Source organism: Cervus elaphus, chromosome 6 (genome assembly GCF_910594005.1).
Source record: "Cervus elaphus chromosome 6, mCerEla1.1, whole genome shotgun sequence".
Classification (NCBI taxonomy): domain Eukaryota; kingdom Metazoa; phylum Chordata; class Mammalia; order Artiodactyla; family Cervidae; genus Cervus; species Cervus elaphus.
The window spans coordinates 25,175,922-25,190,452 of record NC_057820.1 but is presented as its reverse complement, the minus strand read 5'-3'; the positions used below and the strand labels follow the sequence as shown (position 1 = coordinate 25,190,452).

Here is a 14,531-nt window from a genome sequence, read left to right as displayed (position 1 = left end):
AGTACTCCTCCCAAGGGGACTGTCTGCCTTGCCTGCTACCCACTGTGCCCACCGACAAAGTCCACTGCTGGAGCCCAACCCCTCCATGAATGCTGGCAGTGGGCTCTGGTTTGGCCCAGACCATTTGAATGCAGAGTTCCAAAGAATAGCAAGGAGAGATAAGAATGCCTTCCTCAATGATCAATGCAAAGAAATAGAGGAAAATAATAGAATGGGAAAGACTATAGAGATCTCTTCAAGAAAATTAGAGATACAAAGGGAACATTTCACGCAAAGATGAGCACAGTAAAGAACAGAAATAGTATGGACCTAACAGAAGCAGAAGAGGTGGCAAGAATCACACAGAAGAACTATGCAAAAAAGATCTTCATGTCCCAGATAACCACAATGGTGTGATCACTCACCTAGAGCCAGACATCCTGGAGTGCGAAGTCAAGTGGGCGTTAGGAAGCATCACTGTGAACAAAGCTAGTGGAGGTGAAGGAATTCCAGATGAACTATTTCAAATCCTAAATGATGATGCTGGGAAAGTGCTGCACTCAATATGCCAGCAAATTTGGAAAACTCAGCAGTGGCCATGGGACTGGAAAAGGTCAGTTTTCATTCCAATCCCAAAGAAAGGCAATGACAAAGACTGTTCAAACTACCACAGAATTGCACTCATCTCAAACGCTAGCAAAGTAATGCTCAAAATTCTCCAAGCCAGGCTTCAGCAATACGTGAACTGTGAACTTCCAGATGTTCAGGCTGGGTTTAGAAAAGGCAGAGGAACCAGAGATCAAATTGTCAACATCCACTGAATCATCGAAAAAGCAAGAGAGTTCCAGAAAAACATCTACTTTTGCTTTATTGACTATGCCAAAGCATTGGACTGTGTGGATCACAACAAACTGTGGAAAATTCTTAAAGAGATGGGAATACTGGACCACCTTACCTGCCTCCTGAGACATCTATAGGCAAGTCAAGAAGCCACAGTTAGAACTGGACATGGAACAACAGACTGGTTCCAAATTGGGAAAGAAATACGTCAAGGCTGTATATTATCACCCTGCTTATTTAACTTGTATGCAGAGTACATCATGAGAAATGCTGGGCTGGAATCAAGATTGCCGGGAGAAATATCAATGATCTCAGATATGCAGATGACACCACCTTTATGGCAGAAAGCGAAGAACAACTAAAGAGCCTCTGATGAAAGTGAAAGAGGAGAGTGAAAAAGTTGGCTTAAAACTCAGCATTCAGAAAACTAAGATCATGGCATCTGGTCCCATCACTTCATGGCAAATAGATGGGGAAACAGTGGAAATAGTGCCAGACTTTATTTTTTTTGGCTCTAAAATCACTGCAGATGGTGATTGTAGCCATGAAATTAAAAGACACTTGCTCCTTGGAAGAAAAACTATGACCAGCCCAGACAGCATATTAAAAAGCAGAGACATTGCTGACAAAGGTTCATCTAGTCAAAGCTATGGTTTTTCCACTAGCCATGTATGGATGTAAGAGTTGGACCATAAAGAAAGCTTAGCACTGAAGAATTGATGCTTTTGAATTGTGGTGTTGAAGAAGACTCTTGAGAGTCCCTTGGACTGCAAGGAGATCCAACCAGTCCATCCTAAAGGAGATCAGTCCTGACCATTCATTGGAAGGACTGATGCTGAAGCTGAAGCCCCAGTACTTCAGCCACCTGATGCAAAGAACTGACTCCTTGGAAAAGACCCTGATGCTGGGAGGGATTGGGGGCAGGAGGAGAAGGGGACGACAGAGGATGAGATGGCTGGATGGCATTACCGACGCAATGGACATGAGTTTGAGTAAACTCTGGGAGTTGGTGATGAACAGGGAAGCCTGGTGTGCTGCAGTCCATGGGGTCGCAAAGAGTCAGATATGACTGAGCAACTGAACTGAACTAACACCACAGGCCCTTCGGGCTGTCTACCCCTGGCTTAAGAGAGTCCTCCCTCAGGATCCACCTCCTGGAGTTTCACCGCCTGGCTACTCTACATACTAACAGGCCACCCGGCATGTCTTTCAGGCTGAGAAGGGCTGTGAGGAGGAAGCTGTCAGCGCATCTCTCTCCACCTTGATGCCTAGCAAGCCAGCAGGTTTGCACACCTCACAATCAGAGCCCAAGCCCTGCAGCTCCTCTGACCTCCCAGCAGACAGAGGGCCTTCGCAAAGTGAGGGCCTACCTTTGCAGACCCTCCCTGCTTCACAGATCCTCCCCAGGGTGCCTATCCCATCCTGATGCCCATTATTTTTTTTTCATTCTGTCTGTGGGAATCTTTTTCACCGCTTTGGTCGTGTAAGAGCTCTTCAGACAGCTTCCAGTTGGTTATTTGTGAGAATTGTTCTACCTATGTATTTTTGATGCATTCGTTGGGATGAAGTAAGCTCCATGTCCTCCAACTCATCGTCTTGATCTCTCCCCCAATCCTGCTACTTCTTTAGAAACCTAAAATAGTTTGATTCCTGCTGCTGAAAACCCTAATGGCAAGTTAAACCTAGGCTCAAAAAGGGAGGAGAAATGCAGTCTCATATAAATGGATCTATGTTAAACATTAAGAGATACCTGTTTTCTACTACGGGATTCCCTGGTGGGGAAGAATCAGTGGTGAAGAATCCACCTGCCAGTGCCTGAGATGGGGGTTTGATCCCTGGGTCAGAGAGATCGCCTGGAGAAAAAAATGGCACCCCACTTCAGTATTCTTGCCTGGGAAATCGCATGGACAGAGGAGCCTAGCAGACTACAGTCAGTGGGGTCTCTGACTTAGGTAAACAACAACAATCTACTAAGGATGAGGCTCTCAAACTTTTTTGCCTAAAAATCACTTAGCATGCTTGTTTAAAATGCAGATTTTAATGCAATGAGAATGCAATAAAGTTATCTTTCCCAGAAACTCTGTATCAGTAGTCCTGGCTAGAGTCTTAGAATTTACAATTTTAATGAGTGCCCAGGTGGTCCTGAGGTATATGATTGGAAGACTATATTTTGAGAACGTCGAAAGTGTTAGTCACTCAGTTGTGTCCGACTCTCTGTGACCCCATGGACTGTAGCCTGCCAGCCTCCTCTGTCCATGGGATTCTCCAGGCAAGAATACTGGAGTGGGTTGCCATTTCCTTCTCCAGGGTATCTTCCTGATACTTTGAGAAACCTGCCCTTAATATGTGCTATAGAAAAAAGATGAAGGCTTTTAAAATTCCCCAGTGCTTGTCCCCAGGCTGAATCTATCATGTTTGTAGCTTTTTCATCCACAGCTCCCCTCACCTTCACCTTTCCCTCAACTAAAACTTCCGGTAAGGCTTGCACCCACTCATCACCTGCTGAGACGACATTTTCTAGTAGTCTCTAGAACTTTAAAAAAAAACTTCTTGTATAGCCATACACCAAGGTTGGCCTCAGGGTACCATCCAGATTCTTAGAGATTCCTGGCCAGTAGAAACTGGACCAAGTCAGCTGGATTCCTGTTGAAGCCCCATAAACGGGGCAGGGTCTGAGAGCAGCTACAGGTGAGCGCGTCTCACAGTGAAGCTGGGGGTTTCACACCTGCACTCTGGATTGAGAGGCTCATCCTCAGGGAGTTGAAGTTCCAGGTGAGGTATGTGAGCTGACCAGACTAAGAGAAGAGAGCAAAAGAGAACATATGCCATCTGGACCTTCCTGTGGGGTCTGGGAGTCCCTCCATGACTCATGCTGGCACTAAAACTAAACACCCTCTTGCTGAATTTCTTGACTTATCCTTTGTTGGGCAAGCTAGCAGATTCCCCCGTTAGGTCAAGCCTCAGAGGAGTCACTGCGGCACTCACTGATGACTTTCTAGGGAATCACAAGCAGGAGGATCACAGGCCTTGTACACATATACTGTTCGATGTCATGTTCCTGTTCTCAAAAACTGGTGCATTTCCTTACGCACAGATCAGTGTTCTGGGACCCGTCAGCTTCATTTCTCTGTATGAATGCAAAGGGTGTTTGTTCATGTGTTCTAGGGTCTTGAAGCTCTGATTGAGCTGCTTTTCCTTCAGTGGGTATAAATTGTCATAGTAAAGGGGTAGATTACCTGTTGATGATATTTAGTATCTGAAGAGAGGGTTAGTTAAACAGATAAATTTTCTGCTAATTTTTTCAGACTAATCAGTGTTGTTATTACCTTTGGATGGGATTCTGGAGGTTATTTGAAGTAATCTCCCAAAAAAGACATAAATGAGGAAACTGAATTCCAGACAAGATAGGTGTTGTATCTAGATCTACTGCTCTTTAGTGACTATACTATGAAACAAAAATGTAATGTACTTCCCACTCAGTTATAAGTCTGATAGACTCAGAGCTGACAGATTAGATTACAGTAGCAACAGACAAATAAGTTTTTAATAGAGTGAATTGTGTCTAACTAATAAAACTTTATCTTTGTGTTTCAGGACTAAAAACTGAAAGTTGTGTTGAGAACATGGGTAAGATATGCTGTAAAGTACTATCTCTGTAATGGGAATTGTATCAGTGTTATTTCTCCCGGAGTAGGTCGGAGCCTCCCCACTGTACTGCCGCGCTGTCAGCCCTTGCTTCCTCAAGGCTGAGTTGTGCCGCCTCTCTTACCTTCTCAGGGGAGAGTGCAGGGATCCACCCTAACCCCACCCCAGCTTTGCCTGTGGCTGTTCTCTCAAACACCGCATTTGCCTTGGGCATGCCCACTCTGACCCTAGTCCATCATTACAGGAACTTAAGGGCTCCTGAAAACCCCTACATAACTCCTGTGCACAGAGTTAGACTCATTCCTGTGTTTTGGCATCTTGGGAAGTAATATTTGGGAGACTGAAGAAAGGAGTGGAGTGAACATGGCTCAGAGGGAAAGACTCGGGGCGGGGGCGGTGGACAAAATGGTAACTTGATCTGCTTCCTCAGAGGAAAATAGGAGAATATAACAAAAATAATCTTTCTTAGAGGACCATGGGAAAGATTTGGAAAGGTAAATAGGAATTCTAAGAATGTTTAGGAACAACATCATCAAATGAGACTCAACAGATTTGAACTGAAGTCGCCAGAAAATGCCTTGGGCTGGTGCATACTTTGGATGGATCCTATTTGAAGATTTCTTTGTTTAAAAAGTTTGAAAAATAAGGGTCCATTTCTACCTGTCTTCCTGGCTAGTTTTTCTGTGGATTCTTCTTCACATAATTAAAATGAATCTGTAACCATTTGTTTTCAAGATTGAAGTTTATATTTCTCATATTGCCATATTTTGTTTGTATCTTGAATGTAAGCCAACCCAAATCTTTATAATTAATAAGCATGTAAAAATAGACTGAACCTGACATTCACTTCTGAGTATAGTACTATGTAATGAAAGCATGTTTGTATTTTAGACTATTTTCAACCTGTCTACAACCCTGGTAAGTATGCTCTAATTTTTAAAAATAACCTCTACATGGGTGTTTAATAGCTCTTTCCTGTTCAGCAGATTCAGTTCTTAGTTGGAGAAAAGGAGTACTTTGCACCTATGAAGGAGTAACTTGGCAGATATGAAGGGGGGAAAAGAATCTATTCTGGGGAAATTGACCTCCCTTCAAATGAGAGGGTGGGCTCTCTGGAGGTCTGAACAATGTGGGAGTCAGGTTGGTGGGACCCAAAGAGCTAAGTGCTCTTGACAGGTCCGAGGTCTCTTAATAGGTAGAGCTCTATATTAAGTCACTGAGGTTATGTGTGACACCAGACATCCAGATGAAAGTGTAAAGTTAGTATTTTTGCCTTTCTTAAATAAGCTGGTGTTTGGTATCGTTTGACTAAAACATCTGGGTGTAGATGCTTCACCCTGCCCCCACTAAGTCTCCACTTATGGTGATATGGCTCAGGTCACTGCTTTTTATCTAAGTTCCTTATTACATGTTTGGTCCATGTGGCTACAGTGTGAAGAGAGAAAAGTTTCTAGTCTTTTCTTAAGTATGCAGTTTACTTGATGTTTGGAAGGTATTTCCTGTCCTTGTGTGAAGCATTTCATGCATCTGAGGACTTGCTTAGTAACACTTCTTATTGGCTCAGGCAGCCACAAGTTTTACTGGTCACTTCGCAGAGACTTCAGCTACCTCTTCAAGACAGACATTTTTCTAGCTTGTGGAGATTGCTAGAAGACCTGCTATATGTAACAGTTTTTCTTCATAGAAGGGGCCAGAGGACTGGTTCAGCCCTTTTAGCCAACTGTGTTTAGTTTGTAGCTGACACTTAAATTTAGTAGCATTAGTTTACTGGATATCAAGTGGATCTTTATGGCCATTTTACTTTAAAGTAGTTGTGCTGTAACTATGATAACTCCCAGTTACTTTGGTCTATTTTTGAAACTGATGAGTTTCTTTTTGTAACTTAGGTGAGGAAAACCAGAAGCTGGAAAACCCTGGTAAGACATTTTCCTAAACTCTGGAAGCTTACTTAGATTTGCAGGGCAACTTCCTTAGGTGTGGGAGTAGGTGGGCATGGAATGGTAAGGAAAAGTGGGAAGAAGGCAGAACCCACCTTTAGCTTACAAGTTTGGTGTATCAGAGGCCCTCCTGAGTTCCAGGTACCCTTCTTTATAAGGATGATGCAGCAGCTCTCTCTGTCTCCTAACTAACAATCCATAGGTCATCCCAGCAGAACAGTTAGAGACATGACATGTGGAACTAGTTCTAGAGAACCTGTTATTTTTTGCTTTATACTAGCACGACTGAAGTGACTTAGCAGCAGCAGCTGCTGTTACATGGATAGAGGAAGGTGTAATTAATTGTTTCACAAACTCTTGTAACCTAGGGTGTTCATCAGGGGCATAAAAATGACATTTTTTCCTAAATTAAAATGATTATATATATATATACACACATATTTATATATATGCCAAAATATATATGTACATATGTGAGTATATATATAATCATTTATATATGTATAGTTGCTATTAGCTGTATCCATTTAATATTTAGTAAATTCTAAAGTATAACTCATTCCCAAGTTTTTTGGTCTTTTTAAAAATAATATTCTTCAAGGGTGCTGGGATGCAAACATGCTCATAAATTACTGGTGAGATTATAAATTCAAACTTCTCTGGAGGACAGTTCCAATAATTTGTATCACTAGTCTTAAAATGTCCATATGTTTTAATCTAGCTGTAACACTTTTAGGTATTTGTCCTAAGGAAATAAACATAAAAGTTTGTGTACAAAATATGTATAGAAATGTTTGTATGGTGTTACAGTAGCAAAAATTTATAAATAAACTTTATCCAACAGTTGGACATTGTTAAATAAGTTACATTCTTATTATGAAACACTAACCAATTTAAAAATCGTGTTTTCAAAAAATATCTGAAGATATGTTGCTGTTGTTTAATCACTGAGTTGTGTCCCATTCTTTGTCACCCCATGGATGCAGCCCACCATTCTCCTCTGTCCATGGGATTTCCCAAGCAAGAATACCTGGAGTGGGTTGTCATTTCTTTCTCCAGGGGATCTTCCTGACCCATGGATCGAACTCATGTCTCCTGCCTTAGCAGGCAGATTCTTTACCACTGTGCCACCAGGGAAGCCCAAAGATAAGAAAGTACTTATAATACAGTGACAGTAAAAATCACAGGATAAAAACAAACTCTACTCAATACTCTATAATGGCCTTTATGGGAAAATAATCTAAGAAAGAGTGGACATATGTGTATGTATAACAGATTCACTTCACTGCACTGCTGAAGCTAACATTGTAAGTCAGTTACACTCCCAATAAAAATTTTAAAAAAGGATAAAAACAGCATATGAAATATAACGTCAAATTTACTTTACAGTATCAAAAGGAACAAACTTTCCTTTATAAGATAAATAAGTACAAGGAATATAATGTACAACATGACTATAGTTAACAGCTGTATGGTGTATTTGAAAGTTGTTAAAAGAGTAGATCCTAAGAGTTCTCATCACAAGGGAAAAAAAATTTCTTTTTTGGTATTTATATGAGATGCTGGATGTTAAACTAAACTTACTGTGGCAGTCATGCCACAATATATGTAACTCAGGCCGTTATGTTGCAGACCTTAAACTTACACAGCGTTTTATGTCAGCTATATCTCAGTAAAATTGAAAAAGTAATGAAAATGTATGTAGCATATACACATATACATATATTATGGCAAAGAGACAAGAAGGAAATGTACCAGTATTAAGAATGAATAGCTCTGATATCTGGGATTATGAGTAATTTTTAATAAATTCCTATATTTTTCTAAATTATCTATAATTCCTTGTATAATCAGAAATTTTCTTTTTAAAAAATAAATCATGACAAATGTAGGTCAGAGTCTAAAAAATATAAATCAATAAGAGATTTCACTTAATCTAGAATGTGCCTGGATCACTGGCCATAGTTCTCTCTGTAAGTTAGGCACCAGTGTCCTAAATCTCCTTCCTTTTTACCCAAAACTCTAAAAACTTTGGGAATGGGTCATCTTGCACTTGTAAATAGTTACATAAGGTTAATTTTCAAGCTTACTGCATTTATCATGAAATAGTTCCTGTTCTCATCTTTAGAAATGAAAAGCCAGGAATCCACTGTCTTTCCTGGTAAGTGAGCCTTTATTTACTCTCTGAGACTTAACTGCAAGGTTAGGAGGAGATGTGAGGACTCCTAGAACTAAGGACATTATTGGACATGTAGAGTTTGAGAAATAAGTTAAGCCAAAACAGAGGAACTCTAGTTATTGCGAGCTGCTTATGTTCCATGTAATAATATATTTAGCACTTTTATAATCATCACTTACTACAAACCTGCAAGGTGTTTTTTTTTTTTTTGCATAAATAAGGGAATAAAGGTCAGAGGGATTAAGCCTGCCCAGTCAGAGAGCTAATAACTGTAATGACAATAGAACTAAACCAAGCAGAGTTTTAAACCCAGTACTGTTTCATTCAAAAACTGGTGTATTCAGACTGCCTTATGAAGATAAGGTTGGCTAGATCATGAAGTCCTTGAAGTCCAGCATCAGGAGTTTAGGCTTTGTCCAGTCTGAGAATGAAGAGCAATTAAAAAGGTGTTTTTATTGTTACTGTTCCCTACCCCCACTCCCCCCTTTTTAAGGCTTGGAGGTGGGGGCTGGTATACACAAAAGGGAGCATTAACAACGCAAGATAGTTGATTAACATTAACCAGATTCATTTCTGTCTTCAGGTATGAAAAGCCAGGAAGCCACCCAGATACCTGGTAAGACAGCTTTATTTACACTCTTGGTCCAAGTATGAGAAGAGGATTCCTCTGGGTATTAAAGAGAATATTATCATGAGAAAACTAGTCATTAATATTTCCCTTACAGTCTCCTTCCTACGTGTCATTCTACAGACTTTTAGCTGGAGAAGAGAGTAGGAAGGTGCCTCTCCTCCCTAACGTGTGTGTGCGTTCTTGGAGCAGGACAGTTAGCTCTGTTGGGGGCGGGCGGGAGGCAGGCTGCTGCAGCCTGATGCATGCAGTCCAGTCCTCGATTCCACAGCTGAAGGTGTTCAGTAGAAACTTCAACTTTATGCAAAAGCTGATTGTTAGCTTTGGCTATTAATAAAAGCATTTCAGCCTCTAGGATCTGCAGGTAACTAAGCACAGTATTCTCCTGGCACAGAGGCAGACTTAGTGAGGCGCCATGACAGAAGGCCTTTCTGAGTCTGGCATAGATTTGCACAGTGAGGGTTCGGGTAGCCAGAACTTTGCAAGTAAAAGCCAGAAACTGCAGTGCAGGTGCGATCTCTGGTGCTTGTATCACTTGAGTTCATGAGACAAGAAGGAGTTTGAAAATTGTACTTACTGGAACAAACTGCAAGTCACTGAAAATTTCTTTCTCATTTAGGAATGAAAATTCCAGAATCTTTTTCACTACCTGGTAAGCACTGTTAGGCATGCTGGAGAGGAGACTACCAGTCTGGGAAGTATAGATATAATTGTCACAATTAGATATGCAGAGAGGCTAAGTACTTTGTGAAAGATCACATGAGTGAAAGATCTAGGTTCTTATAACCAAATTGTTGTTGAGTCGCTAAGTCATGTCCTACTCTTTGTGACCCTGTGAACTACAGTATGCCAGACTTCTCTATCATTCACTATCTGCCGGAGTTTGCTCACACTCAGGTCCATCAGGTTGGTGATGCCATCTAACCATCTCATCCTCTGTCACCCCCTTCTCCTCCTGCTCTTAATCTTTCCCAGCATCAGGGTATTTTCCAGTGAGTCGGCTCCGGATCAGGTGGCCAAAGTACTGGAGCTTCAGCTTCAGCACCAGTCCTTCCAATGAATGTTCAGGGTTGATTTCCTTTAGGATGGGCTGGTTTGATTTCCTTGCAGTCCGAGGGAGTCTCAAGTGGGTAGCTATTCCCTTCTCCAGGGAATCTTTCTGGCCCAGGGATCAAACCGCGGTCTCTTGCATTACAGGCAGATTCTTTACTGTCTGAGCCACCAGGAAAGCCGCTGTGATCGAGAACCAGTTTCTTAAAATTTATGATTCCTCAAGTGTTTTTGCAGTATATTTATCATGCATCTTTAACCTACCTTTAAGATATAACCATGAAAACAAGTATTTTAAAAAGTGTGAGGCGATTGCTGAAGGCAAGGCTTGTGAGGGGCCTTGATTTTCTATTGCCAGAGAAATTGAACAGTGTGACTCCTGTCAAGTCAAAAGGACCTCAGAACTTACGCTAACAGGGGAGGAAAAAATATTAAAAGACTCTCAAACTTAATTTTTATCTCTGAGACAGGGAGAAGGTTAAAAAAAAATAAAGACATGATCTAGTATTTTACCAGAGAGCTATGGACTGTAATAAAACTTCTTTATGCCTAAGAATTGTCATCTTTCAAATGCGGCTAACACACATACGTTGCCTTATGGAGATACCTGTAAGGACTATAAAAACACAAAATATCAGGGTGCAAGCCCCTATTCAGTGCTTATAAATCCTTTCTTTTGAACTCATAAGGTGTTTTGCAAATAATTTTTGGTAGGTTTTGTTATTATGGAATGATCATCTGTTAAGGAAATTAGATTTCTGACATCTGCTAAATGGCATCTGTCCACACAGCACTGAGCTTAACGTTGCTACCTTTGGGTACTACGTGCTGTGTGCAGGAACCAGCCGTTCACAGTTCACGACCTAAAACACTGACTGGCCCAGAGGGAGAGGTTCCAGCAACACGTTTATATTCGCCCAGATTTGAATGATTGAACTTACTTGGCCGCAACTTTGAAGTGAGCCTCTAATGACACTGATTGCACACTTTGTCTGTCTTTGTTCAGCTCCGGACCTGAGTTTACATAGCACTCTCATTGGCACCTTACTAGGCACGCTGGGTTTTGAAAGGCAGTTGCTTAGCCAGGTGTGGGGGATGCACATGGTCTGTGTAGACAGATCCCACTTCATGAAGTCTCTCCTCTGCCATTTTCCTCTTGGTAACTTTGTATAAGTTATTTCACTTTTTCTGGACCTCTGCTTCTGCATCTGTAAAATGAGGAAAGCTTCTGTCTTGCAGGACTAAAGTCCTAATTTAGGATTAAAGTCCTAATGAGATAAAGCACTGTCAAAACAAGTGGTGGGTTAAAATAGTAAATGGTAGTTGCCTTTATTACTATCTGAATAATAAATCTTGATTTCTCATTTAGGAATAAAAATGTTACAACCAGATGAAAAACCTGGTAAGTTATTTTTTTTTTTTTTGACTTTGAGTTAATTTTTTTTTTAATTAATTAATTTATTTTTTCAGTGGGTTTTGTCATACATTGACATGAATCAGCACTAGATTTACACGTATTCCCCATCCCGATCCCCCCTCCCACCTCCCTCTCCACCCGATCCCTCTGGGTCTTCCCAGTGCACCAGGTTCGAGCACTTGTCTCATGCATCCCACCTGGGCTGGTGACCTGTTTCACCATAGATAATATACATGCTGTTCTTTCGCAACATCCCACCCTCACCTTCTCCCACAGAGTTCAAAAGTCTGTTCTGTACTTCTGTGTCTCTTTTTCTGTTTTTCATATAGGGTTGTCGTTACCATCTTTCTAAATTCCATATATATGTGTTAGTTATTTTTATAAAATTCTTTTGTGTGTGGGGCGGTGGAGGCACCACGGGGCTCTGAGTCGTTCACTGTAATCGCTGAGCTCCATCCAAGGGTCTGGAGAGAGGACACTCGGGCTGCGCAGCTTGACATCCAGTCTGCACGCCCCAGGGAGGCGCTGAGGACCCCTTTCATTGTGCAGGCAGACTGCCCTTAGGGCTCCCTGGGTCAGGCAGAGACAAAGGCAGCTGACCTGAAGCTGGGACCGTTTACCTCCAGCTGCGCCTGTCTATTCCAGAAGGGGCAGGTTTCTTCAGGTGAGCAGGCCACTGAGGGAATCTGTAGTCACAAGAATGGCAGCATCAAGGAGGGATGTGTGCGCCCTGCTCAGCGTGCGACATGCTTTCTGCACTCCTTACTGCACTCTCCATGTCCTCCAACAATAAGCCACTCGGTTTTCCTGGGACTGTTTTGTATTGTGTGTTCCCTTTCTTAGAAAACTGTCTAGTGCAGGCTTTTTTAAAGGTGATGTCAAAACATGTACACAGAATCTCATATAATCCAATAAGAGATGAAAACATGGAATATAGAGAAGTTAAGGAACCCGTAAAAGGCTAGAATGAGACAATCAAGACCCAAACTTATCAAGTTTTGTTCATTTTCTGTTGCATGACCCTTGTCTCCCAGCTGGATGTAGTTACGAAAAATACACCTCTAATCTGGGCTTCTAGAATTGGCATTTGGCTTCAGAGCCGTCAAAATACGGCAATATTGCAATATTTTAATTTTAATACACTTGGAGTTGGAATAGCATAGTAATTAAGAGCGGAGGCTTTGAACACAGGTATTGCTCCCACTGATTACCAAGCATAAAAGTTGTGATTTAAAAAAAAAAAAAAAAAAAAGTTGTGATTTTATGCAACTTTTGGGGAACATCTGTATTAATACGGATAACTCTACTACCTACTAGGACTGTTAAGAAGTAAAAGTGTTAATGTACATTAAGTATTTGGTCAATGTGTGACACAGTAAGCATTGAGTAAATGGTAGGTGCTATAGTTGGACTTGGGAATCTGAGTTTAATATATAAAAAAAACTTTAAACAAAATTTTAACTTTTTAAAATGGAAATACACACATTGTAAAGAAATTTCAAAGCATGCAAATGAGTAAACTTAGACCTTCCCCCCAATACCTGTAAGTCTGATATCCTGCCCTTCAGTCCCACACCCAGAGATAACCAAGTTTGCTTAATCATTTAATGAGATTTTTTTCTCTTTGGTGTACAATGCAATTAACTGAACATCTGTTTCTATTTTAGAAGACAAAAGCCAAGATATCAACCAGCCTAGTAAGAAATATTTCTTTTCCTTAGTTGATAATGTCTGTTTCTACAATATACAAAAACTGAGAAAGTTTTTCAAAAAAAGACACCAATCTAGAGTTTAAAGCATCCTAACAGAATATAATGTCACATCCAAATACTTGTATGTGTGAATGGTGGGGGCAAGTTGATTTTGTTTCTTAAGCAGTGATTTTCAACTGTATATAGAGACTATTTTTTCAAGCAATGGTTTTCAACTGTTATCAACCCAATTCTTTTAGAACAAATATTTTATAATGGTATTCTGAAATAAAATTCTTAGATAAGACCCACTTGCACACATAAAAAAATCAAATGATGTCCTAATGATATAACAAAATTATAAACATTTCAGTATGTAAATAAATGCCTAGATTATTCTAGAAGACATAATGAAGTTGTCAGATGATTGTATTTACTTACACAAATAAATTTGGATTTAAGAGAAGCCTGGAAGCTATTCTATACAAGAAAAATGAAAGTGAAGAGATACTGTGGGCTTATTAGATAGAAACTAATTAGATACTAAATTAATAATCTAACTATATAGAAACTAATGTTTATTAAAACTATCCAAATATATTTTGCCTATATGTAAAGTAGGTTCTAGATAAACATTTTTAATTTATATATATGTCTAGCAGTGCATTTGAAATTTATGTGGAAGTGGGTCAGTTTCTCATTGTGCAAGACTGTCCACGGCATGGATACTAGTCTTCTACTTTTATTCCCCACTGCTGTGATAATCAAGACACCCTGACAAGTTTGCAGACTGCCTCTTAGCAGGCAGTGCAGTCCCTTGAGAACCCCTACTCTCTAGTAGCAGACTCATGCAGGAGTGCATCCGCCTGTCTGTTTTCCCATAACGGCATGTTTATGATCATGGCAAGCAAGTACATTTATGATATGAAGGTTTTATAATATTCCCATGGTTTCACTTATGAAATGCGAATGGTGAGCCCATCTGGGTATTTCCAGTCACTCTTCCCTGGTACAGTCTAAACCATAACACAGTCAAAAGTCAGATGTCTGCATTAAGGGCAGTATGAATCAGGCCATCCTGGACTCGACTCTACCTCTGTCTGCTAGTTCAGATGGAAGGGAAGTGGTTTTCTCCAGGGTAGTGTTTTATGTATAAAGGGAAAAG

At 40.6% G+C, this 14,531-nt stretch overlaps 2 protein-coding genes across 11 annotated transcripts in view; one reads left to right on the top strand and one right to left on the bottom strand.

The window, feature by feature from the left end:
• Positions 1-14,531, top strand: part of ART3 (ADP-ribosyltransferase 3 (inactive)) — a 135,648-nt gene that overhangs the window by 118,258 nt on the left and 2,859 nt on the right. For 4 of the 10 annotated variants that reach the window (XM_043906447.1, XM_043906448.1, XM_043906438.1 and 1 more), the window contains exons 4-11: positions 4,414-4,446; positions 5,356-5,382; positions 6,351-6,380; positions 8,530-8,562; positions 9,164-9,196; positions 9,828-9,860; positions 11,628-11,660; positions 13,343-13,372. In XM_043906447.1, the coding sequence (XP_043762382.1) occupies positions 4,414-4,446; positions 5,356-5,382; positions 6,351-6,380; positions 8,530-8,562; positions 9,164-9,196; positions 9,828-9,860; positions 11,628-11,660; positions 13,343-13,372 (252 nt within the window). Of the gene's footprint in view, positions 1-4,413; positions 4,447-5,355; positions 5,383-6,350; positions 6,381-8,510; positions 8,563-9,163; positions 9,197-9,827; positions 9,861-11,627; positions 11,661-13,342; positions 13,373-14,531 lie in introns of those variants that run through there. The other 6 variants (XM_043906440.1, XM_043906439.1, XM_043906441.1 and 3 more) reach the window with 6 other exon arrangements.
• Positions 1,895-14,531, bottom strand: part of NUP54 (nucleoporin 54) — a 44,999-nt gene continuing 32,362 nt past the window's right edge. The window contains exons 12-13 of the transcript XR_006341751.1: positions 6,088-6,093; positions 1,895-1,906 (exon numbers count right to left, since the gene is read on the bottom strand). The gene's annotated coding sequence lies outside the window, so the exon portion shown is untranslated. The remainder of the gene's footprint in view (positions 1,907-6,087; positions 6,094-14,531) is intronic.